The sequence below is a fragment of the Plectropomus leopardus genome, chromosome 14 (genome assembly GCF_026936395.1).
Source record: "Plectropomus leopardus strain MGB_pleo_1.0 chromosome 14, ASM2693639v1, whole genome shotgun sequence".
NCBI classification, from domain to species: Eukaryota; Metazoa; Chordata; class Actinopteri; order Perciformes; family Serranidae; genus Plectropomus; species Plectropomus leopardus.
Genome location: NC_142189.1, coordinates 18,471,680 through 18,494,231, shown reverse-complemented (window position 1 = coordinate 18,494,231; position 22,552 = coordinate 18,471,680). Strand labels below are relative to the sequence as shown.

Here is a 22,552-nt window from a genome sequence, read left to right as displayed (position 1 = left end):
CATTTCAAAGAAAAGGATCATTTGAAACATGTGATTTTATTATGTATATAACATTATTACATTAGGTTCAAACAGACAACAGCATGTCACTACACGAATCAGCAGATTACACTTTGAGGTTGACCCGGTCGTGGTACTTCAGGTATGGATCATTCACATACCAGTTCCTCCTTTTCCAAAAAGAGGTTGTCATTTTATCCAAAAGCTTGCTCTGTGTTTTGTTACAGAATACATGCTCCCTCAGGCGCTTTCGTCTGGCAGGTTTCTTCTTCCACAGTTTCTTCTTGTGTCCAGCCTGTACACACATAAAAAAATAATTAAAAAACCCAAGAAGTCATATTGGCAAAACTCTTATAAAATCAGCGTTTGGGGCGATTTACAGTCAAACACTTTTACCTTGCGTCTGATCCAAAGGCCACAATGCAGCCTCATGAACCTGTCTGTCACAGATTTGACACTCTTCCTCTTCCCCTTCTTCAGACTGATGTACGTCAGACTTCTGCATGGTTGTTGAGTCAAACTGGGAGTGAGTGATGATACCCTGAAACAACACAGAGAAGCCGAGCAGAGACAGCTGCTATTTAATGACAGTTCAATTCACTCAAATTACAAAACAGCATTTTATCACTTAAGGAAAACGTCACCACCCTAATTATGATTTGAATATCAGTTACTCACACCATGTTAGCAGGAATTCATGGAGAAAACTATTATCCTAGCATGCAGTGAACCAAAACCAGAGAAAATTCTTAATAAAAATTCAAAGTAAAAGGAGTCAGTGTTCATCACCTATATTAAAACATCTATTTACAAATCTTACAGAATTTATGCAGTATAATTCATGTCTCATTTTTCCAGCCGTTTATGCGCAGTGCTTCCCAAACAGTTTTTCTTTAAAGGAAGAACTGAACTGAAAGTGAAACTTATTTTTTCTCTCTTCAAAGCCAGACTCTATTGATAAAAACAGTCATTTTAACCCTTTGAACAAAGCAGCTGCTGGTCTCCCACTGTCTTGATCCGTTGGTTTGATGGTGTATAATTGTGGAACTTTGGTGAATCTGAACTAACCCTTTAAATACCAAAGTCACACATTAAAACACACAAACAAACGGATCAAGGCAGCCAAGGTGAAGGTGATAACATGATGCAAATTTTAATTTTGGTCGCGTGCACCTTTAACTCTTTGGGCCCGCTTTAATATTACACACACTCGTATTGCTCTGCGCACAGCTTTAAAACAAATTATACATTAGTATTATTTTTTACTTTCATTTAGTTAATTTTTTTAATCATCATGAGTCCTAATCATACGTATAAAATAATAATTAATTTTGAGAATTTCAACCCTTTAAACGCCAGGTTTTGCGATGATGCCACTATGTTTTTAGATTTTTAAAAAATGAATTATTTTAAATATACTACATGAAAAGAAGACTTTTTTTTAAAAAAAAATCACAGCCTGTGATATGTCAATATGTTGCAGCAACACAGTGCACCTAGTGAAAATAGCATGTCATTTTTCCGTCAAATATGTTTAAAAAAAAAAAAGGGCTATAGTGTAAATATAATGTAGATGATATTTGTGTTGATATTCAGCTAAGTATGAAGAGGTTACAGTATTGTTACTAACACCCATGTGTCATTAGTGTGACTGTAATCAGCAGTGCTGCTGGTGCTCCTGTACCGTTGCAGGATGTTGTACCGGGGTGTCTGACACACCGCAGCCCGCAGAGGAGCGCAGACCGCGGCTGAGCTGCAGAGAGCTGTGGGCTGGATGAGGCTGGACAGCTGACAGCGCTGCGGTGTCTTTGCACACAGGGAGACAGACAGCGGCCTCAGCAGCCCTGTCGGACACAAGGACAACATGAAAACACATGAGAGGAGTCACAGCAAAGACAAAACATGCTAGTTAGCTAATGTAGCATCGTCGCGTACCGTCTGTGCTGACACGTACGCTCAATTAACACAACAGTTCAGTGCGTTAAAATAGGGATTAAATACTGAATATTTAGGGAATGAAACGAGTGAGAGGGAGACGTATGAACGGAAAATTATTGATACGCACCACACATCCTCCTTGCTAGGGCGGCCGCCATGTTTCCTCTAACTGATGGCGTAACTACGGAGGTCTGTTTGGACAAATTTTACCGCATGCAATACGACACAGCACACTACCGCCACCTAGCAATTGTTATTGTTACTGGATACCGTGCTCAAAATATGTAGGGAAAAAAAATCAAAATATATGTGGAAAATACATTTTTTCTGTATTCCCATTTGGATATTTCCATGATTCAATTTTTGCAACTTTATGTTTCTAACTGACCAAATATCAGAGCAAATACTGTAGTTTTTACCCCACTACATTTCATTTATTTGACAGCCACTTAAATAATACAGACTATTTAAAAAAAATAAAATAAAAAGAGCTTATAAAATATGGGGCATTTTTGGGGACTGTTCAGTATTTATGAGAGGGGAAGGTGCAAAGTGGGGAAGGCAGATTTTTTCAAGCATATAAGCAGCAGTACTTTAGATACTTTTGGTATTTTTGATGCTGTACGTTGGTTTTAACTGAGTAAAATTTGAATGCAGGAATTTTCAATTGTAATGGAGTATTTTAACATTGTAATACTGCTATATTTAAGGGTCTAAGCACCTCTTCCACCACTGCTTTCTGGAATTGAAATAAAATCCTGGCAGCAAATAGATTAACACAGATTATCCCAAAATCATTGTGGAGGTGTGTTTCAGTCTTCAGAAATTTTCTGATGCAGGCCTCCTGAGGCATCAACGTTCTCTGCATGTTATAACTCACAGTCTTATATGCAGCTGTATCCGTCTTTCTACTCCATGGCTGTCACACAAACATTTTTTATCTGATCCAGAGATCTGCCATTTGTCACAGTCTGCTGTTGGATGTTTACATAATGTGGAAAGAATTGTTCAGCGCTGTGTGACCAAACCTCAGTCTTGTTCAGGGACTTCTCTCTTTTCTTCAGTCTGATAAACCTTTGAGAACACACTGAAAACACATTTTTTTATGGAAGACATTTTTACTTGTCATTGCAAGAAATGCACAGGTGTATCAGTTCAATGATTCTGGAAAATCGAATGCAGTCGTGAATGTTATTAATTACACCAGTGCTTTTCCTGCTATGACATGTCAAAATGTGTCTGCTGTAATAATGGTATAGTGTGCAGTAAATTCTGCTTTAACAGTCCACAGCTTTACACTATAACTAAACCAATATACAACAGTCAGACATGACAGCTTTTACAAGAAAAAAGAGCATTCAATTCAGAATGATATTCACCATGCATATTTGATCTGCAGCAACATTACTATTAAACATTATGGGAAAAAAATTAAGAAAAAATAACAGACTGTTAAATTTAGCATTTTTCATGTGTTTCGGACAGTCAGCCTTTAAACTGCCTTTAAAGAATATACTTGAATGGATGATTTTACAAAAAAAAGAGGCTTTGATAAAAACTCAAATTGTTAATATTTTTGTCACTAAGAGTTTTTTTTAAAAACATTTCCTTTTAAAGGGACTCTAAAATCAAAAATACATGTTTTTTCCTCTCACCTGTTGTGCTATTTATCAGTCTAGATTGTTGTAATATAACATGCAGAGAGTGTTGAAGATTTTGTTGAGTTTTTTAATTTTTTTTAACATTTAATTTAATTTAAATTTTTTTGCACTTTAAGCGCCACAAGCCAAGTGTCATCTAGTTCCATTATATCGGAGAGAAGACAGACATCTCCTCAGCATCTCAAACCAAAACAATCTAGATCGATAAATAGCACTACATGTAAGAAGTATGTGTTTTTGATTTTGGGGTGACGTGCAGTATAATTCAGATGAGTATAAATGGGCGAGAAATTTGGCTCAAATTAATTAATCTTTAATTTTTCTTTAAAACATACAAATATAACCTTTAAAAAAGCAGATGAAAAACACTGAGCAAAGGTATCAATGTAACGACAGATGACACGATGTGCTGTAATCAAATGCATAAAAAAAACGCAACCAACCAACCGCATTTTACACCTCTGTGGAAATGCATGAGTTAACAGAGGCATCCACAAGTCTACAACACATAAGTGCAAAGTAAATCAATTACCTCTGGAAAAAAAAAAGTGCTTTTCAGAAGAGAGAGAGTTTCTCACCAAGTTAAGGCACGCATTTCATTTCCAGCGTTCCAGCATACCTCTCATAATCCAATAATCTCGTTTACAAAAGGAGTGTGTTGGTCTCTGAGTAGAATAACTGTAACAGTGTCAAACTACACGAATTAAAAAAAAGATGTTTCTCGAGAATTTATTCAAATGTACCACATTAAAAAAACTGATGGATTGTCAAAGTACCAGTCCGGAGTTTTACCATCAGTCTTCCTCTATCAGTGCTTTGTCTTTAGTTTGGACTCATCGGGAGAAAAGACCTCAGTTGTTTTCGTCCTACCAAGCACGCGGGAAAGCTGAGCTGAGGTCCTTTAGTTCACCAGCCAGCATATACAGGTTCTGCATCACAGGGGATCCCATAGTATCGGCCTTGAGGTCGCTCTTTGCGTAGTAATGGAGCTCGGGCTACAGTCAGCTCTCCGTCAGTGTCTCTCCGTCGACGTAGGACCATTAAAATGATGAAGAGTAGGGCCACTGAGGACAGAGACAGAAAAATCACCAGAGGATGTAACAGGAAAGGTCCATCAACAGTAGGGCTTCTTACACATTCACAAAGAGTGTATTGATATGTGAGCATGATTCTTATTTTAGTTCACTATGTCCTGTTTGTGCAAGAAGTGGTTTTAGTGAGAGAGTTTTGTTTTTTAGTTTGTAAAAACAAAAGTGTACATGTTTTAAGGGCAGTCATTAGACGAAAGAAGGTCTAAGGTCACCACCCAGAAGGTTTTTTTTTTTAAAACATAAGGGATTGCACGAAGAGAACAATAGAGTAAGAGAAAATGAAAAGGCGGAAGCCAACCAGTGCACAGTGCAAAAAGAAAAAAGACAATGAAATGTGCACATTTGCACTTACAGTGCTCTCTTTGCCCGTTTGCCTGTCTTAGAAATTTGTTTTTATGTGCCTAATGTTCTGAAAATTCAAAGAGTGAAGCTACTGAATATTTGTTGACACTGCACTGTATAAAAGTGAATTAACTGAACACTTGTCCAATTAAAATACCCCCAAATTGTACAAAAGCACTTTTTTCTTAGTGCGTACTGTTTTAAAATATATGTTTAGTCCTTCTCCATAACCGCTCAAACTATTCATCAATAAAAGTATTTTATTGATGTATAGACATACAACTCAGTATGTACAGTATATATATATATATATATATATATATATATATTTACAGTATATATAGTTTTTATTGAGCATAAAAGTCAGGAGTGGAAAGTAGAGCAGCATTTTCTGAACTTCCACAACATGTTTAGTTTGTCTCATCTTTGCTCATTTCCTTTTATTAGTGAATTAGCTCTGTCCCTTTAAGCCACAGAAAATATGCATGCCTAATGTTATCCAAAGGGAGCTATGAACTATATCAAACATCAGCTCGTAATACTTACAGAAATTGTTTTGTGTGTAATTAGATTATATAAATGTGGGACATTGCGGCTTGAAGCTTGTCAACATTAAAGGCAATCAGTTTGAAAAGCATAACTGTACATCCAGTGCATAGTAACATAGTGTTTAGTGAAGATGCTTTTCAAAAGAAGCTCCAAAACATCAGGAAAAACATACTGGTTAGTTAGCTGCGACTTACCTCCTCCTCCAATGACCAAAAGAGCAATAGTGACAGGAGCCAATTCACAAGTGTCCCCTTCTTTGCGGAAGAAAGTCTCCATGCAGTAGCTCGGAGACAAGCTGCCCTCTGGACAAAAAGCATCGCCGGGACACTGAATGGGGTTCACATCTGGGCTCTGAGAAAACGACAAACATTTATGAGATGCTTATCACACAGGTTCGTTTTGTGTTCTTAGTCAGAGTGCAGAGAGGGTGCAGGACTCACGGGGCAGTAGTGATTTTCGGGGCATAAATCACAGCTCTCCTGACCCCAGTGGATCTGGAAGAAGCCACTGCCGCAGATTTGACATGTTGTTTGATGGGGAGCCTTGTGCATGCCTGTTCAAAACCAAATATCACCTGGAGATAAATGTTTCCTCTTTTCTGTCATGAGCTGCATTTTGAAAATGACTCATTAGGGCCCTGTAGCTTGATGTTTGCATGATGTGGATTACCTGGCCGACACGGTGTGCAGTCTTTTGCAGCGGTCTGTAGAGCCTCTGTTCCTCCAGGACATGTCTGGCACTGACTACAACCAGAGGAGCTGGCAGAGAGATAGAAGCTTCTTTGTGACAGTGGACAAACTATTATGAATTTCATGGCTGCCACAAGAAACTTAGAGGCAATTTTTAAAGACATGTCAAAGCTGATTTAGTTTGGAGCTGTTTTTGCAGCTTGTTTTCATTGCGCTAACTGACACATCATTAGCACCTGTACAGACAATGTCGATATTTCACTGCCAAATTAAGATGTCAATCACTGAAACAAGTGGCTGCAAACTGCTTTCAGTGTTTCAGATGTTTGTGCAATTAAACATCTGAAAGATCAAGACACTTAATGAAACTAAATTTGAAATATGATTGTCACGGTAAAGAGCTAAACCTTAAAGGAATATTTCACCTACCAAATGACCGTCGGCATACGTTCTATTTATGAAGCAAACTATTCCCTCACGCCTTTGTTATATGAAAAATGGAGAAAGTTCTTGATAAATTGAAGTATACACTGTGTCCGTCATTTACTTTCTTTGTGTTATCGTGTGACTTAAGTGTTTTAAAGGGTTAGTTCAGATTCACCAAAGTCACACAATAAATAGAATTACTGTCTAACGGTTGTATGCCTCTGCACACCAGTCAAGTTGCACTTAAAGTTAACATCCATGTCTGTGAAAACATGGATGCCTAATGCATATCTTCACAGTGTCAAATTGTTAAAGGGTTACAGATGATTTTCTTGGTCTACCAGTGAATCTTCCCTCCAACCCTCACTTCTGGTCATGAGCTTTAAATGAGTAACAGGAGGCCAAAATCTGTCTCAGGCTCAGATATGTGGAAGGAGCTCAGAGTAACTGCGGCTGTTCTTCTGCTTCGCTTTGGTCGAGATGCCTCAAAGGGGCTGTGAGAGTACAGCCGAGGTAAAGCCAAGGACTCCTCAAGATACCTCCTGAGCCTGAAAATGATCATATCGCTCCCGAATCTTCCATCTGACATTCCCAGCCCCATTCATATGCTCTGCGACATGATCATACATGCCAGTTAGATTTTCATACCCTCTGCTGATTAATCAAAGCAGCGGCTGTGTAACTGGTCTGCGTGTGTGTGTGTGTGTGTGTGTGTCTGTGTGTGCCAAAGAAAACCATGGGATTAAATCATGTGATGTTAGATCTGGTTGTTCAAAAAGTGATTATCCAAACACAGAGATAGTGATGAACGTTTCCACACTGATTTCCTGGTCCTGACTACAAACAAAAGAAAACTGAAATAAAAACAGGAAACCTGGTGGCATTCAGTCCCAACTTACTTGCAAAAAGTTCCTAATGCACACGGTGCACATGAAGTGGCGCTCTGCTGCAATGAAAAGGAACCTGAAAGCAGCAGACAGAAAATAACTCAACACATGTGATTTGTGTTTTTTCTCTCGAGTTTTAGATCATATGAAACTGTGCTAAGATTATTGCGTATAAATTAAAAATCATGCGTCTTGATAGATAGATAATCTATTTATTTTCAAGCAATGGAGGCTGAAGGCTGGTCTAATTTCTGACAACAAGCACACTGCTGTTTTTGTCTGAATGCTTATCACTAGTTATTGATTCACGACAGTGTTATTTGTCTACAGCTGTATAAACATACCTGGCGAACAACTTGTGCAAGAAGCTGAACCGGTGTTATTGTTGAAGGATCCAGCAGGGCAGGGGTGACATAATGGACTTCCAGTGAAACTGTGCAGTAGTGTAAAATATACATGACATTTAGCAGGGCAGTAGACAGTGTAGCTGATACCACTGAAAGCAAAATAATTTGTTGGCACAATCTGTGTCCTTACTTTGTGTAGAAGCCCCGGCTGCAGGGCAGACACTGCTGCTGTCCTGCTAGCGGCTGATAGAAACCTGTGGTGCAAGGCAGGCAGGCTCCAGGAAATAGACACAGCCCAGGGTCAGAGCAGCATGTACACAGCAAAGTATCTGGGGAGACACAGGGAACTTTACTGTTGACAGTTTTAACCTCTGCAGTGAAAAGGTCTCAGAGGGTCTCTGAAAATGGTGGCCTCATGTCATATGACATGTTTTTTTATTTATTAAACAGAACAACACAGATAACACATAGTAAAACACACAACGCAAAGGATATTACAGTCAGGTTCATACTTTTGGTCTTTTTATGCCCATATTCCACCCTACTAAGTGCATTTTCAATGGTGATATTATTTCCCAAAATGACCCGATAATTTGGCATATCCCCCAAACTTTACCGTTTTCAGTCCGATAAAAGAGCACAAGAAATATACAAATATGTATGACAAAACAACAACAACAACAACAACAACAACAACAACAACAACAACAACAACAATAATAATAATAATAATAACAACGATGATGATGATGATAATAATAATAATAATAATAATAATAATAATAATAATAATAATAATAATAATAATAATAAAATATAAGCTAAAGTTAAAAGAATAAAAACAAAACAGAAGGAAAAGGAGAAACAAAAAAACAAAGCACAAAGCACATGGCATGGTTGTTGACTCACTGTTGTCGTACTGCGATCCTGGTGCACAGGGCTCACAAGTAGAAGTGTTGAATGCTGTGCAGCCCGGGGTCGTGCTGCTGAGAATCACGGGAGTTACAGTCAGAGAGGTCACATTCTCCATCAGAGTGGTGTCCGTCACAGCAGGAATAAGTGTGGTCTGGCTGACCACCATGCCTGGAAGAGATGGACACTGAATGTTTCATATCTGACCTCTGGTAGTGGACTGACACAGGGCTGCAATGGAAACTCAACAATTGCTCTTTGAAACCTGAGCAAAATTAGTTTGATTTCTTTCAATGAGCAACTGAAGAAGAAACTTTGGGAAAAAAAAGAAAAGAAAATTATGTGTTAATTAGTCTAAAGAAAAAGAAAAAGAAAGTTTAAAAAATGGGGGAAAAAAAGGCAAACAAGACTTGAAGAGTGTGCAAAAATTATAATTATTCTGTCACAGAATTTTAAATATGCAATGATGATCATTATAAATATAGGTTTTTTTCAAGCCCTTCTAATTTCCCATTTTTTTGAGTCACTTGAATGCATCACCACACCTGGCATCTCAGCATCCTCTCATTAGAGGCAGGTGAGCTAAATTAATCAAGCAGGGAGGACAATGCAGTCTTCAACTGCCGTGTGTTTGGTTAAATCTTACTTTTATTGTTTGTTATCGCTGCATTCATTTGATCTTTGTTTTTTATAGTGGCCTGTTTATTTTGGAGGCGTGTTTTGTTTTTTTGTTTTTGTTTTTTACATTTTGTTTTGATAAGACTATCAGATAAATCAGTTAAGCATCAATGCCCGAAGCAGCACGGATCATTAAACAGTGAGTACAACCAAATACAGCGAGTAGCTCATATGCCATGGTGTCTGTGGGCAGCTATTTCCAGCTTATTTAGAAGCCACAATAATTAGTATTTATTTGTTCAAAAAAGTGCGGCTGAATTTAATCATTGAGTTGTGGTGATGGTTCACTTTCATAGCACATAGCACTATTAACCACAACAAAGTGAATTTTGTTTCTGTCCGGTCTTGTTGTAAACTCACCTTATGTCAGAAAAATGCCTATAACTTGTTGTTGCATGTCTTATGTCTAAAAGAAATAAAAGCATTAATGTTAACATTAGTAAATTCAGGAGAGTGTTTTCCTGAGATTCCTGCTTTTCCTGGGCTTTAGACCCACATTTGTACACAATTGTAGATACTGAACATTTGGTAAACTGCTTCCAATACCCCATATGCTACTGCACATGTATGTGTGTGTGTTTTCATTCAATACTGGGACTCTAACATTGCCTGTAAAAAGAATCAATGACTTTTAAGAAATACCTAGAGGAAAGGAAAATTGAAAATAAGATCTTGTCTTTGTCCAGTCTATGTCTACTAGATGTACCTGAGTTAAAGTTAACATCAGTATGAGATTCTGACCATTTTGTCATACTAACTAGCTTACTAGCCTTCCTCTCGTCTCACCCGATCCTGATTCAAGATCTTAAAATGCCCTTTTTTCCTCTCTCACTGCACTACTCTTTATTTGTCTGAAATAATCAGCTGTTGAGACAAAAGTAAGATCCAAAAGACAATTTGATTGGCTAATAAGTAAATCATAAATCATAAATTAGGGTGACCTCCTGACCTTTTGATTGACATCACACTTGAGCCAATAGGAGCTTCCATACTGACGGTATAGGCTTTTATAGGCAGAGAGGGCCTGTGTTGAACAAAGAGTCTACCCTTGCTTCTGCGACCTTACAGCCAATCAATAGCCAGTGATTGGCCCAGTGGCTTATGGGTCTTGTTGTCGATGATGCTCCTGACCTCCAGAGCATTTTTTAACCCCTTGTTTTTTTCATAGACTGTTATAAATGTACAGTAAAGATAAACAAATGGCTCCTTGTCTCTAATCTCTCTGATTATTTTATTATTATGCTGTACCTTACTCCTGAAATAGCACTTAAGTCTCACACTGCTCTGTTTTGATTTTAAATTCAACTGTTGTTTTTATATTTTTCTGTTGAATTACATTTTTTGCTCTCTAAAAATGTTCCTGTGTTGTTTTTACATTTTTCTTTTGTGTTGTATTGTAAAATTGTTCCTGTTTTTGTGATAGATTTTAAGTGTAAAGCTCTTTCAACATTGTTTTTGATAAGTGCTCTAAAAAAAAACTTTATTTTATTATTATTGTTATTATTATTGTTGTTGTTGTCTAAGAGGAAAAAACAGTCTCTCTTATCAATTTATGTTTTCTAGAAGCATTTTATATACAGTAAGCTCCTAAACAGATACTTCTGTCTGTGTTTATTTGTTTTTCACTCATAATCACACATTCACTACAATGTTTTACCCAATTTACTATTTTAAAATACTATTTTTTTCTGTGATATCGCTATCTACTTTGAATTTGGACAATGTGAGGCCTCATGCTTTGGTCCCATTGTAGTTTTCCAGCTTAATATCTCCCAGTTCTAGTTTTTTTTTGCAGCATGTGTTTTTCAAAGAGCGAAGCTTTAAAACCTTTTATTTTAGTTTGTTGAAACTTTTATAACTCAATGACAGAAACACTTATAGTGATTCTGACTTCAGATTGTTACCTTTCAAATGAGACCATGCATGTTATATGTACATGCATGAACTAAAAATGGAGCACAAACAGTTTTCAATTTACATTGGGTATTTCTTGGATCCTCTTTAGGTGCATTTTACAGAATAAAGAGGTTTTAACTCTGTGCTGTATGTATTTTATATAGGCAACTGACTCAACTATCTGCAGTTTCAGGTAGACATCTCATTAACAAGATGAGAGCACTCCTCACCAGTGGGGGCCAGCAACGTGCCTGAGGTTATCTACCACATACCAACAGTGGCCTTAGTGATAAACAATTGATGTAAGTAGATTCTCTGTGTATTCATTGTCCTCCCTCTCAGACATGCGCTGAATATAAATCCAGCCAGGGGAACACAACCAAGATATTAAAAAACAAAAAGTGATGCAGACAGGCAGTTCTGCACCTCTAAAATAGGAGAATGTCCTCAAACTACAGCTGTGTTATAATGATATTTAAAATCAGGCCACAAAATCTTAAGCATGCCATACAACTTTATCGAGCCACTGAGAGAGCGAGGGCAACAGGTACAAGCATATCAGCAAAACAGAGGCCATACTGTGGTAGTAATCATATTAGGCATGTGCTTAAGTGCTTTCTTGAATAGGAGCCATCCTCCTGATGAAATGAAATTATTTAGGTCATGTGATTTCTCTGCCTCTCTGTGTTGGCAAAATTTCTCTCTTAAACTTTTAGACACAAGCCTCTGTTGAACTAGCAGAAAGAAATGCTGTAATTCTGAGAGTCTGGCAGGACCAACCAGTAAGATAAGTTAACATAAAATCAACATTAATTATACTATAACTGACGCACAGTATGTTAGTACATTCATTCTTTAATTTTTCATGAGTTTTAGTATCAAAAAGTAAATTTGTAATAATAAAAACTTCCCAACTAATGAACTTAACAAGTATTTTTCACACGTTTCACTTTAAACTTTGGTCACTGCGTGGCAACCTGTAGTGTTTTCATACTTAATTTTAAAGTTTAATGAAATGCTCTTTCAGTTTTAAGCGGCGAATAAACACCATTGCATCTATTTTACCTTTCTAATATCTCTAAAATAGACCTATAGTGCCCTTCCCAGTGTGCAGCTGCGGTTATTGTGGAACAAAAGTCTAACTTACCCATGAAACAAGCGGCGCATATCGCAGGCAGAAGCAGCCGGCAGTCCATCCTCCACATATTATAAACACGAGCTTCCTGCAGACAATGTCAGGCTACAGCATCTCGTCCCTGACAAGTGTCCGAGCTGCCTTTGTTTTCACACAGGACCTCGCTGACGCTCGCTGGGATCAGTCCTCTCATCAGTGTCATATGACAAAATACACATCATGTGATTTTGCTTTACAGGGGAAAAACTGAGGAAAATAGGCCGGATTAAGAGAGCTCTCTTGTTGTTTCACAGAGAAGCCAGCAGGGGCGCCACAGCGTCTTGTGTGGTAAAAAATGAATTTATTGTACACTACAATCCACGTGTTAATGATAAAAATAAAAAGTTATACCAGGTAGACACACAAATTATTATACACAATAAACAATAATATGTTGTGATAGTTATCATTGACTATACAAAAGATATTAATATGAAAAAGACGTTTCCCTATATTTCTACAACTATTCCTATAATAATAATAATAATAATAATAAAAATAGCATAATGGAAGATATGCAATAATGCATATAAATATATTGCATTATAAAAATGCAGTTCATACAGATTTGCTGCCACATTTGTTATTATTTAATTATTACTTGCCATGGATCTGCTTTGCAATGTTTGTTTTCTGACAGATGAGTTTTGGTGCATGACCTTGATGATGAATGATGAGTAACCATGCATGACATGTTATGGTTACTTGGTACCAAAACATAAAGGCAACAAAAAAGACACCAACATTGTTTTGAAGAAGGGGAATTTTCTTTATAAGTCATAGGTTAAAGGCTTACTTCTCTTTTCCCACACACAGGTGGTTGGGTTTTACTGTGGGGAGACATTTGTGACATGTGATGAACATAACAAACTGCAGGGCAAAAATTGACACTCATATTACAAGTTAAGATAAGCAATGCTGGACAATCATTCAGAGAATTCAAAAGTATTAACAATAATTAGCATATTTGTGGAAATAAATCACGGTGCACTCAAACATTTTTACAGAAATGTTTAATGCAAAATGTGTCAAATAAACAACATGACAAAAGAGGAAAAGCTAATCATCCCACGCAATCCTTGCAGCAAATATGACTAATCATCCTCCTGATCTAAAATGAAACATTCACAGGCCTGTGGAGCATGTTGTGCATATTTATGTCTTGAGTGTTTCTGTCTGAGAAACAACATAAGGAGCGTCCTTCTGGATGTGACGCTCTAAGCTCAGCTCCAATTCCTCCCAGCTTTTCTGCGTCAGGCTTTTCTGGCAGTGAAAGACAGAAAGACACAAATATTTTTACTGCATCAAGCATGAAAAATCCCAACACTAACAAAATCAGACAACTTACCAAGAGAAGTGAGTTCCTCTTTGTTTCAGCTTTCATACTCACTTTGTTGTGTGTCCGCGTGTTTCTAACAGTGTGTGCTGCTGTCTGCTCAGGGGTTTTGGCCTTCTTCCTTTCAGTTTGCTTCAGTTTTTGGCGCTCTTGTTGTTTCTCTTCGAGCTTCTTCTGCAGAGCCAAAACGGTCTCATCCTGAGTCACCGCCTGCCGAAAACCCCTGCTGGTCCTCTCCTCTTTCCTGCAACATGCCAAAACTCTTATGAATGTGTGCTTGTGTGTGTATCTGCTTTGGCCCCACATTTTCCTGCCACTGTGATCAAGTCAGAGCGGAACATTTTCCTGACCTGATGACAGCGGCCTGTGCCAGCGCTCTCATGTGGAGGTTGATGGTGTCCAGCTGATCTATCAGCAGCCGCTTCTTGTTCTGCTTCTCCTCCAGGATCTGCTCCCGTTTCTCCTGCTGCTCTGTTTGCTGCGTCTCCCTCAGGAGGGCCAGCCGCTCCTTCAGCTCCACCAGGGACATCTCCCCCAGCAGTTCATGGCCTCCAGTCTGACACGGGACAACAGATTCACCATGACCAAGAAATATGTGAAAGTATGTCAGATGCTAGATGCAGGAGTGAAGGACTGAGTTTACAGCAGGGATATTCAATTTGCTTTTCTTGGGGGCCACTTTTGCAAAATGACAGGAGGCCAGGGGCCAGCCATAAGGGCCCTGTACATGTGTCTAGGATTTTAGGACACACAATTTACACATTTCTCAGATTCAAAGACATTTCCAGGACTTCAGGACATTTCTAGGATTTTAGGACATTTCTCAGATTTTAGGAGGATTTGAGGACATTTCTAGGATTTAAGGATATTTCTAGGATTTTAGGATGTTTTTAGGATTTAAGGATGTTTCTAGGATTTTAGGACATTAGGCTAGGACCTCTTTCCAGGGGGTTATTCTCCACTGGCATTTAAAAAAAAATAATAAAATGAAGCTCTGTTTTGAAGCTGTTTTATGCTCTCTGGCACCTAATGTAAGAGTACTAAAGTACTAAAAGTACAAAAACAATTCCATGAATCACTTTACTTCTGTTGTGAATAAGAAAATGGTTGGGGGGCAGATTTGGCCCATGGGCTGTCAGGTGATTATCACTGGTTTATGAAGCCCTCACCTCTGTGTCGTCAAAATTCCTGATTCTGATGTGAGGAAGCGATTCCATGGCGCGGATTTCACTGATGATTTCAAATCTCCTGCTGAGCTCTGCTTGTGCTTCCTCCAGTGCTTGACATAGGAGCTCTCGACTTTGCTCTGAGACCTCTTTCACTGTGGAATTGGTGTGAAATTTATGAGAATGAAAGAAAACTATGAAAAAGTGATCGAGCGATGTGAAACAAGGAGGCATACCTATACTTTGCTTGAATTTCTGTAACTTCTCTTTAGCTGCCTTTGAGTTCTTGTGTCCTTCTGCCACTTGTTGCACCAAGTCTCTCATTTCTTTTTCTTCCTGCAACCTTTTTTCAGCATATCTCCTCATCAGCTCAGCTGTCTGCAAAAAACAACAAAGCACCCATAAAGCAAACAACACATACTTAAGTCTAGTCTCTTTACACACTTAAAAGTGCTGTGTGATCTCCTGTAAAGGCCTCCTCTCATCAGTTTAGCGATCTTTACCCACTTCTTCTTTCTTCAGCTGAGCCGTCTTCTGGTTGCGTTCCATTATTCGTGTGCGGGCCATAGCAGCCTCCTCATAACTGATGCGTCCCTCCAGACGCCTACGCTCAATCCTGGCCAGCTCCTCCTGAAGATCCTTCTCACGCATCTCCTTCTGCCACTGGAGGAAAGACGAGGGCTCCCGTGCCCCCTCCACGAGACGCTCCACTCTGTGTCACAGACACAAAGACATTACTCTTGCTGTAAATAGTCTGGTGCATCTGTATTTATGTAAGAGGCCCCATCGCAATCAAGACCTTCTTTGCAAGAGAGACCTGACAAATATCTACAACGTCATGAGACAATCCAGTCATAACATGCAACACTCAGTGATGATGTTAATATGTATAATCCCACTAAAACAGGCAGTGATGGAGAAAGTATCCAGATACTCAAGTACTAATAAAACATTGCAAAAATACCCTTATGCAAGTTTAAGGCCTACATCTGAAATATTACTTAAAGGAACAGTGTGTAGGATTTAGTGGCATCTTTTGGTGTGAATTGCAGATTGAAACCACCTGAAACTTCTCCCAGGTGCCAAGTGTCAAGTTCCAGTTCGGCGTCCTGTTTGGGAGTCATGTTAGGAGTCATGTTTAACAATTTTGTATAAAGCTGCAACTAATCATTATTTTCATTACTGTGTCAGCTGTATATAGCCAATTTAGAAGAAGACACCATCATGCACAAGCTCTTTGAAGGTTTTGTGAGCAAAAATCTTCATCTGTAAGTCAACACAAATGAGAAAGAAGTCAAAAAAAAAGTACAATATTGCTGAAGTTACCGAAAAAAGGTCAAGTATTGTCAATTAAATGCTATGCTGTACCTTTGCAGCTCCTCCTCCACCTGACGTTCATACAGCGCCCCCTGCCTCAGGATGGCTGCACTGTTGAGCTTTATGGGCCAGCTGTTGGTCTAAAAGAATCAGAAAAATATAGGTCAGTTGATAGTACACTTTGATATTCATCACTATCATACTGAAGACTGACCAATTCAAGCAGCTAAAAATAATCAGATCTCACCTTGTTAATAGAGGGTCGTCCAGAGGAATGAAATGAATTAAACTTGAGTTTTGAATCCAAGTCCTCCTTAATCTGAGACATCGCTCTCTGCAACACAAATTATAGTTCATCAGATATGCTTCTTGAAACTGGCTCACTCAGTAAATGTTTAACTCCATCTGTTTTATATATATATAAGTAACCTTGGCCATGAATTCCATGTAATGCACAGACAGCAGCCCCTACCTTGGTGTGTTCAGACTTCTGTGGATTTGCACATCTGAATTGTTTCACGTTTGCCTCGTAGAGCAGTTCCTTGGGTGAAAAAAATGGGATGTCATAACAGAGGCATGTAAAGCTGGAATAACTGATGATGATAATAATATGACAGCATCAAATAGGCTGGGGGTGTTAACCCTTTGAGACCTGAGCAAACATAAACAAGAAAATGACCCCGAAGTCTTGAAGTCTTGATGTCTTGAAGCCTTGAATTAAGCATTTTGGTTGACTCCATTTTAGCTTTTTGGAGCCAGAAGTGACCATATTTGGATTAGAACAACATTAATGTGAGGGCTGAGCAGCAAGGGAGTGGAGAGGGGGGGAACTGTACTCATTCACAGGACAAATTAATCTTACTTAATATGAAAACGCCCTTAACCTTCACAAGTGCATCAATATTAAGTGTCCGAAGCCATCCAGTGGTCCACATCAGACTCTTTAGCAGGCCATTTTTGGCCCATGGGCCATATGTTTGACCCCTGATAACGGCTATGTCACTTTAACTGAATTTATTCCAAAAAATTAAAAGTTTAAATAATAGGGTTTTTTGTGTTTTTAATGTTCTTTATGTTACAGTTCTCTATGATTTATTTAATATGTACTGTTGATGTGCAACTACAATTCCTGTCAAACTTGATGTCCTCTATATTATGTTAATATAACATACCATATTTTTCCGATGATAATGATAAAAGCAGATATTGTACCTCCGTCTTCTGATGATTCTTTTGTTTGGTCTCCTCAATCATCTGCATCTCTTTTGGAGCCCTGTATGTACTATTTGGCACCTAATAAAAATAAATAAAATTAAAAAAAATAAACCCACATAAAACAAAACATTGTGAGTTCATTACAGCCTTAACACAATATACAGCTTAATTACCTGTACACACAGAAACTAACTGTGACAATGTTTGAAGGAAACACTGTTTATGACTGTAAATGAGGCTTACTGGTTTTGTTTTTTCCTGCAGTGGGATGAGTTCAGGCATAGGCAGAGCTCGAGGTTTTGGTTTGGTGAGAGAGAACTCCTGGGGCTTGGTAGTTTTGGTTGGAGCTTTCTTGACCTGACTTCCACGGGATATTTTGACAGCAAGTTGGTCTGTGAGAATATCCATCTCAGGGCGCCATCTAAAGGAGAAACATGCTTTCATTCCTTGTTTTTGGAAAAAAGAAAACAATGGGCCTCATGCAAGAAATTAAATACTAACAAATTTTCTCTCTCTTTTTGCTCATATCCAGGATTTGTTCTTATTTTGTTAGTACCCATCGATTTTTAGGATTTACCAGTGTTTTCATATTTTTTCCCCTCTCTCAGGTTGAGAAAATTTTAGTTGAGAACACTCTTACCAAGAAAGGGGAAAAACATCTCATTTTCACAGGCCACGAATTGTTGTCCAGCACAAGGAAAAATAAGTTTGATATTTGAGGAATGTTTGAGAAAAGCATGAATGTCATTTAATCAAATTTAGTTGAGGTTTTATAGTAATTCTAATGAGTGGATTATTACATTTCTGGGCTAAAGGGATACTATTGTATTTGGAGCATTGAATTAAGTATTGTAATTTCAGATACTGTGGGTCCCTCTGCTGACCAGACCAGGAATGTAAGTATATTTACTCAAGTACTGTATTTAAGTACATATTTTAAGTTACTTTTCCATTACTTAAGTATTGTAATCTCATGCCACTTTCTACTTCTATACTTCAGAGTGAAATAATGTACATTACTCCGCTACTATTACTGGATAACTTCTTTACAAATTAAGATTTTTGTGCACAAACCAAGAATACGAAAATATAGAAATGCAGCTGAAACAATTAGTCGATTCATTAGAAAATTCACTGGCATCTATTTCTTTCATGCAAAAGAAAATTCATAGTACCAGCTTATATAAACTGTATGTATGTGGACTTACTGCCTTTTCTTCTAATTTTTTAAACTACTTTGATTTATTAAACTTAAAAACCATAAAACCCATGTGTACTTTTACTTTAAATACTTCAATATTTTCCCCCTGAAATCACAATTACTTTGTTAAATTTAACAGTAGGCCTATGTCTGTCCACTGCAGATTTTCTTCTTCTATTTACAACCTTTTTTTGGCGCCATCTCTTCAGTCTTGGTCATATGCCAGAGTCTTTGCACACGGCACAACACCTGCCACTATATAATGTTTAGGGTGTATTACCTGTGCTAATAGGTGACTTCTGATGAATTGGGATTCATCATTTAACACACCTGGGTAAGAGCAAAGTTTGGTGGTTAAGAGTGTTTGCTGCACCTGTAGTTGACTTTGCTTACATTTTCTCTTACCAGAAAATTAAGAAAACATTTAAGAGAAATTTAAGAGAATGTTGTTGCATGAGGCCCATTGATTTCCATAAAAAATATTTCTACTTTTCTTACCTTAGCAGAGGGCCAACCCAGTGTTTCTCCACATAGGCTGCATCATAGATACTACTCCACTCATCTTGTATCCAGGTGGTGAGATTTGTGAAGAAGAAAGTAAGGAACTGCAGCCAAACACAGTGCACACACTTACACAGAGGGTACGCTAATGGAGCTGTTGGTTGCTGGTTATTTCCAATGTAATGACACTGCTATGATCAAAGTTTCTTACTGTGTGCATCTTCTTGATGTCCAGAGATTTGACAATATTGCTAAAATGCTGAAGTCCAAGTTCATCAAGAGAAAATATGGCAAGGTAACAGATAGCTGAAGAAAAGAATATGATGATGAAAATGTCTCTGGCAATCTTGTTTTATTCAGAATCAGTTTTTGATAAGAATTTTAGAAGTGTAAGTTGGTTTACTTACCGATGAACTGGCTGCGATCACCTCTTAATAAACATTTCCCATTCTGGCCATAGAAAACATTGATAACTACGTCCAGCAATTTTTTGTGCTCAATGCATCCAGAAACGACATCAAGTATGAATTTCTTCTGCAGACTATCCATGTGCTGCAACAAATGATAAATGAGACATTCAGGCAACAATGTAGGCTAGGTTTATTTTTAACATTGTGGGGAGGACACAAATGGAACTGGGGGTTTGGTATCCCCTCAGCAGAAACTTTTGAGAATCAAACTCTTCATTTCCTGCATTCTGGTAATGTTTTATGTACAAATTTGTGTATTTCATGCATCAATTTATGATGTAAATGTCTTAAATTTTGTTAAAATAAAAGTCCTCTGCCCCCCACCTCCATGACTACAAAAGAGATACAAAGCAACTACTAAGAGACTCAAAATGACTACAGAGAGACACAAAATGACTACAACAGTAAAGACCACAAAGAGACATAAAGCAATTACGAAGGTTGTCCAAATGAGACACAGAGAGACACAGCATTATAAAAGAACAACATACACACACATAACTAAAGAAGAAAAAAAATCTACAACCACAAAGTTACTGTAAAGAGTTACAACATGGCCACAAATAGACACAAAATGACTACATTGAGACCACAAAGAAATAAAACACTTACAAAGAGATGCAAAAAAACATAAAAAGACACAAAGCAACTACAAAGATATAGAGAGATAAAATAACCAAAGAGACACAAAATGACTACAAAGAGACATTGAAAAACTACAGAGAAATTTACAATAGACACAAAACAACTGCAAAGAGACTCAAAATGACCACAAAAAAACCCCCCAACTCTGATTAAGACATGTAATAACCACTGAGCGACACAGAATGACTACAAAGAGACGCAAAGCAATTACAAAGAGACTGGAGATGACTACACAATGGGGCTAAACAACCACAGACACGACTTTAAAGAGACAAAATACACACAAAGAGAAACAAAACCACATAGAGATGCACAACAACTACAACTTGCAAAAAAGCAACCACAAAGATACTCAAAGCAGCTACAGAGAGACTCAAAATGACCACAAACAGACACAAAATAAAAGCAAAAACACTCAAAATGGCAAATAAAATAAAATAAAACACAGACTAAGAGCTGAAAAACAACCGCAGACAGACACAAAGAAATGAAAAGCAACTACAAAGAGTTTTGAAATGACCACTGAGAGACACAAAATGATCACAAAGAGACACAAAGCAATTACAAAGAGACTCAAGATGACTACACAATGTGAGACAAAACCCACACAAGGAGAAACAAAACCAGGGAGAGATGCCTAATGACTACAAGAGATGCAAAACAACAACAACAACAACAACAACAACAACAACAACAACAACAACAACAACAACAACAAAAAGAGGCTTAACAACTCTGAAGTCTGTGTTTTGATCCTATGTAGGACAGGTGGTGGGGTCTTATGCATGTCTGTGTCCAGGGGCCCATTGTTTATAATCTGCCTGTGACTGCAGATGTAAACAAACTAATAGCTTAATCTGAAATGAATCATCTTTTCTCATTTTGAGATTAATGTTTTTATGCACGGTCCTTGTTTAATACAGACATGGAAAACAAAATCAGGACACTGATCTGAGTCCACCTACCTGCAGGTTTTTTGAAGCATCCTCCATAAATTCATCCACACACTGTCTGCCAGAGCTGAATTGATCTAGCAGCACAATGGCCTGCTTGGCAAGTGATCCATAGCTTGATGCCATTTTATATCGATCTGCAGAAAGCCGGTGAAGATTGATAACTGTGGTGAAAAGATCTTTGCTGGCAGAAAAGACCGAAGAAACAAAGCATATATCTTCCAGTACTCAAGCAGGCCTTATAGACTGTGTAAAAAGTGGAACCAAAGTGGATCTTATTAAAAGATACACACTGTAAATTCATAGAAAGTCACGGAGCGGTTTTGTTTTCAACCCGACCCGTTGCCAGTCGTTGCGTAGCAACATCCCAGCGTAAACAGAAATGTAACCCAGCTCAAACACGTCATGTTAATCGCTTACAAAACAGGAATTATCAACAGTCATTTGGATTAATGGGATGTGTTTTTATTATTGTGCTGTTTTGTTCAACATATAAAAAACACTCCTGGTTTTAATCCATCGGATGCAGATTAACAGTGTGACATCCTGATCCTTTGTTGGCTGCCGTAACAATAAATATGACGTAGCATATTGTGACGTCTGTGCGAGCCACGCGATGCCTTCACGTGCTGTTGGAAATCTTGCAGAACATCAACGTGATAAATATAACAAGAATATATGATGATAACAACCAGATTAAGGCAGCATTTCTCAATAGCAGACAGAGAAATGGCAATTTTACAAACGGGAAAAGCGAGACGATTGAAAATGGACAGGTTTAATAAACAATAATAATAAACAATAATCCCTGTTAATTCAGGCGATGTTGAATCTATTATTATTATTATTAGTAGTAGTAGTAGTAGTAGCAGCATTAGTAGTATTAATAAGATGGATTTATTTTATTTCTATCGTTTTCTTCAATGGAATTATTAGTACTGTTTTGTTATACAGAAGATTAAGGTACGACATATATAAGATATGACAAGTATGTAGGCTAAATATTACTGTAAACATTTCCTCTATGTTGTGTGTTCTATGTACTGTCTTTGTGCTACGTTTGGAATAATGTCTTTTAAATAAAGGCAGCAGGTCTATGTGTGATTGTCACAAATAGTTGTTGTAGGAAAAGTGACTAACTTCCCTTTGGGGTTTTGA

At 37.8% G+C, this 22,552-nt stretch overlaps 3 protein-coding genes and 1 long non-coding RNA gene across 5 annotated transcripts; 1 reads left to right on the top strand and 3 right to left on the bottom strand.

Moving 5' to 3' along the window:
- Positions 1–17: 17 nt before the first annotated feature.
- Positions 18–2,179, bottom strand: mrpl35 (mitochondrial ribosomal protein L35). Its single transcript, XM_042501253.2, has 4 exons — positions 2,066–2,179; positions 1,685–1,844; positions 397–541; positions 18–295 (listed from the first exon to the last, which is right to left on the bottom strand). The coding sequence occupies exons 1-4, from the start codon at positions 2,094–2,096 to the stop codon at positions 107–109; spliced, it is 525 nt and encodes a 174-aa protein (XP_042357187.1). The 5' UTR covers positions 2,097–2,179; the 3' UTR covers positions 18–106.
- A 1,717-nt stretch (positions 2,180–3,896) lies between these two features.
- Positions 3,897–12,772, bottom strand: LOC121953941 (uncharacterized). The gene is made up of 9 exons (XM_042501226.2): positions 12,564–12,772; positions 8,840–9,013; positions 8,121–8,259; positions 7,928–8,016; positions 7,596–7,659; positions 6,251–6,339; positions 6,022–6,134; positions 5,776–5,932; positions 3,897–4,663 (listed from the first exon to the last, which is right to left on the bottom strand). The coding sequence occupies exons 1-9, from the start codon at positions 12,619–12,621 to the stop codon at positions 4,506–4,508; spliced, it is 1,041 nt and encodes a 346-aa protein (XP_042357160.1). The 5' UTR covers positions 12,622–12,772; the 3' UTR covers positions 3,897–4,505.
- On the top strand, positions 9,269–15,087 carry LOC148187458 (uncharacterized). Its single transcript, XR_015778731.1, has 3 exons — positions 9,269–9,659; positions 11,604–11,718; positions 14,372–15,087. It is a non-coding gene; the product is annotated as an uncharacterized LOC148187458 (long non-coding RNA).
- cfap99 (cilia and flagella associated protein 99) lies at positions 13,362–21,740 on the bottom strand. 2 transcript variants are annotated; one of them, XM_042501224.2, is made up of 15 exons: positions 21,407–21,740; positions 19,734–19,878; positions 19,538–19,632; positions 19,324–19,430; positions 17,868–18,045; positions 17,622–17,702; positions 16,882–16,950; positions 16,657–16,743; positions 16,461–16,549; positions 15,600–15,804; positions 15,329–15,470; positions 15,096–15,247; positions 14,277–14,482; positions 13,981–14,170; positions 13,362–13,853 (listed from the first exon to the last, which is right to left on the bottom strand). In XM_042501224.2, the coding sequence occupies exons 1-15, from the start codon at positions 21,518–21,520 to the stop codon at positions 13,746–13,748; spliced, it is 1,968 nt and encodes a 655-aa protein (XP_042357158.2). In that variant the 5' UTR covers positions 21,521–21,740; the 3' UTR covers positions 13,362–13,745. The 2 variants fall into 2 exon arrangements, with proteins under 2 accessions (XP_042357158.2, XP_087943813.1); XM_088087687.1 differs by having other exon boundaries at positions 13,362–14,170.
- Positions 21,741–22,552: the final 812 nt, after the last annotated feature.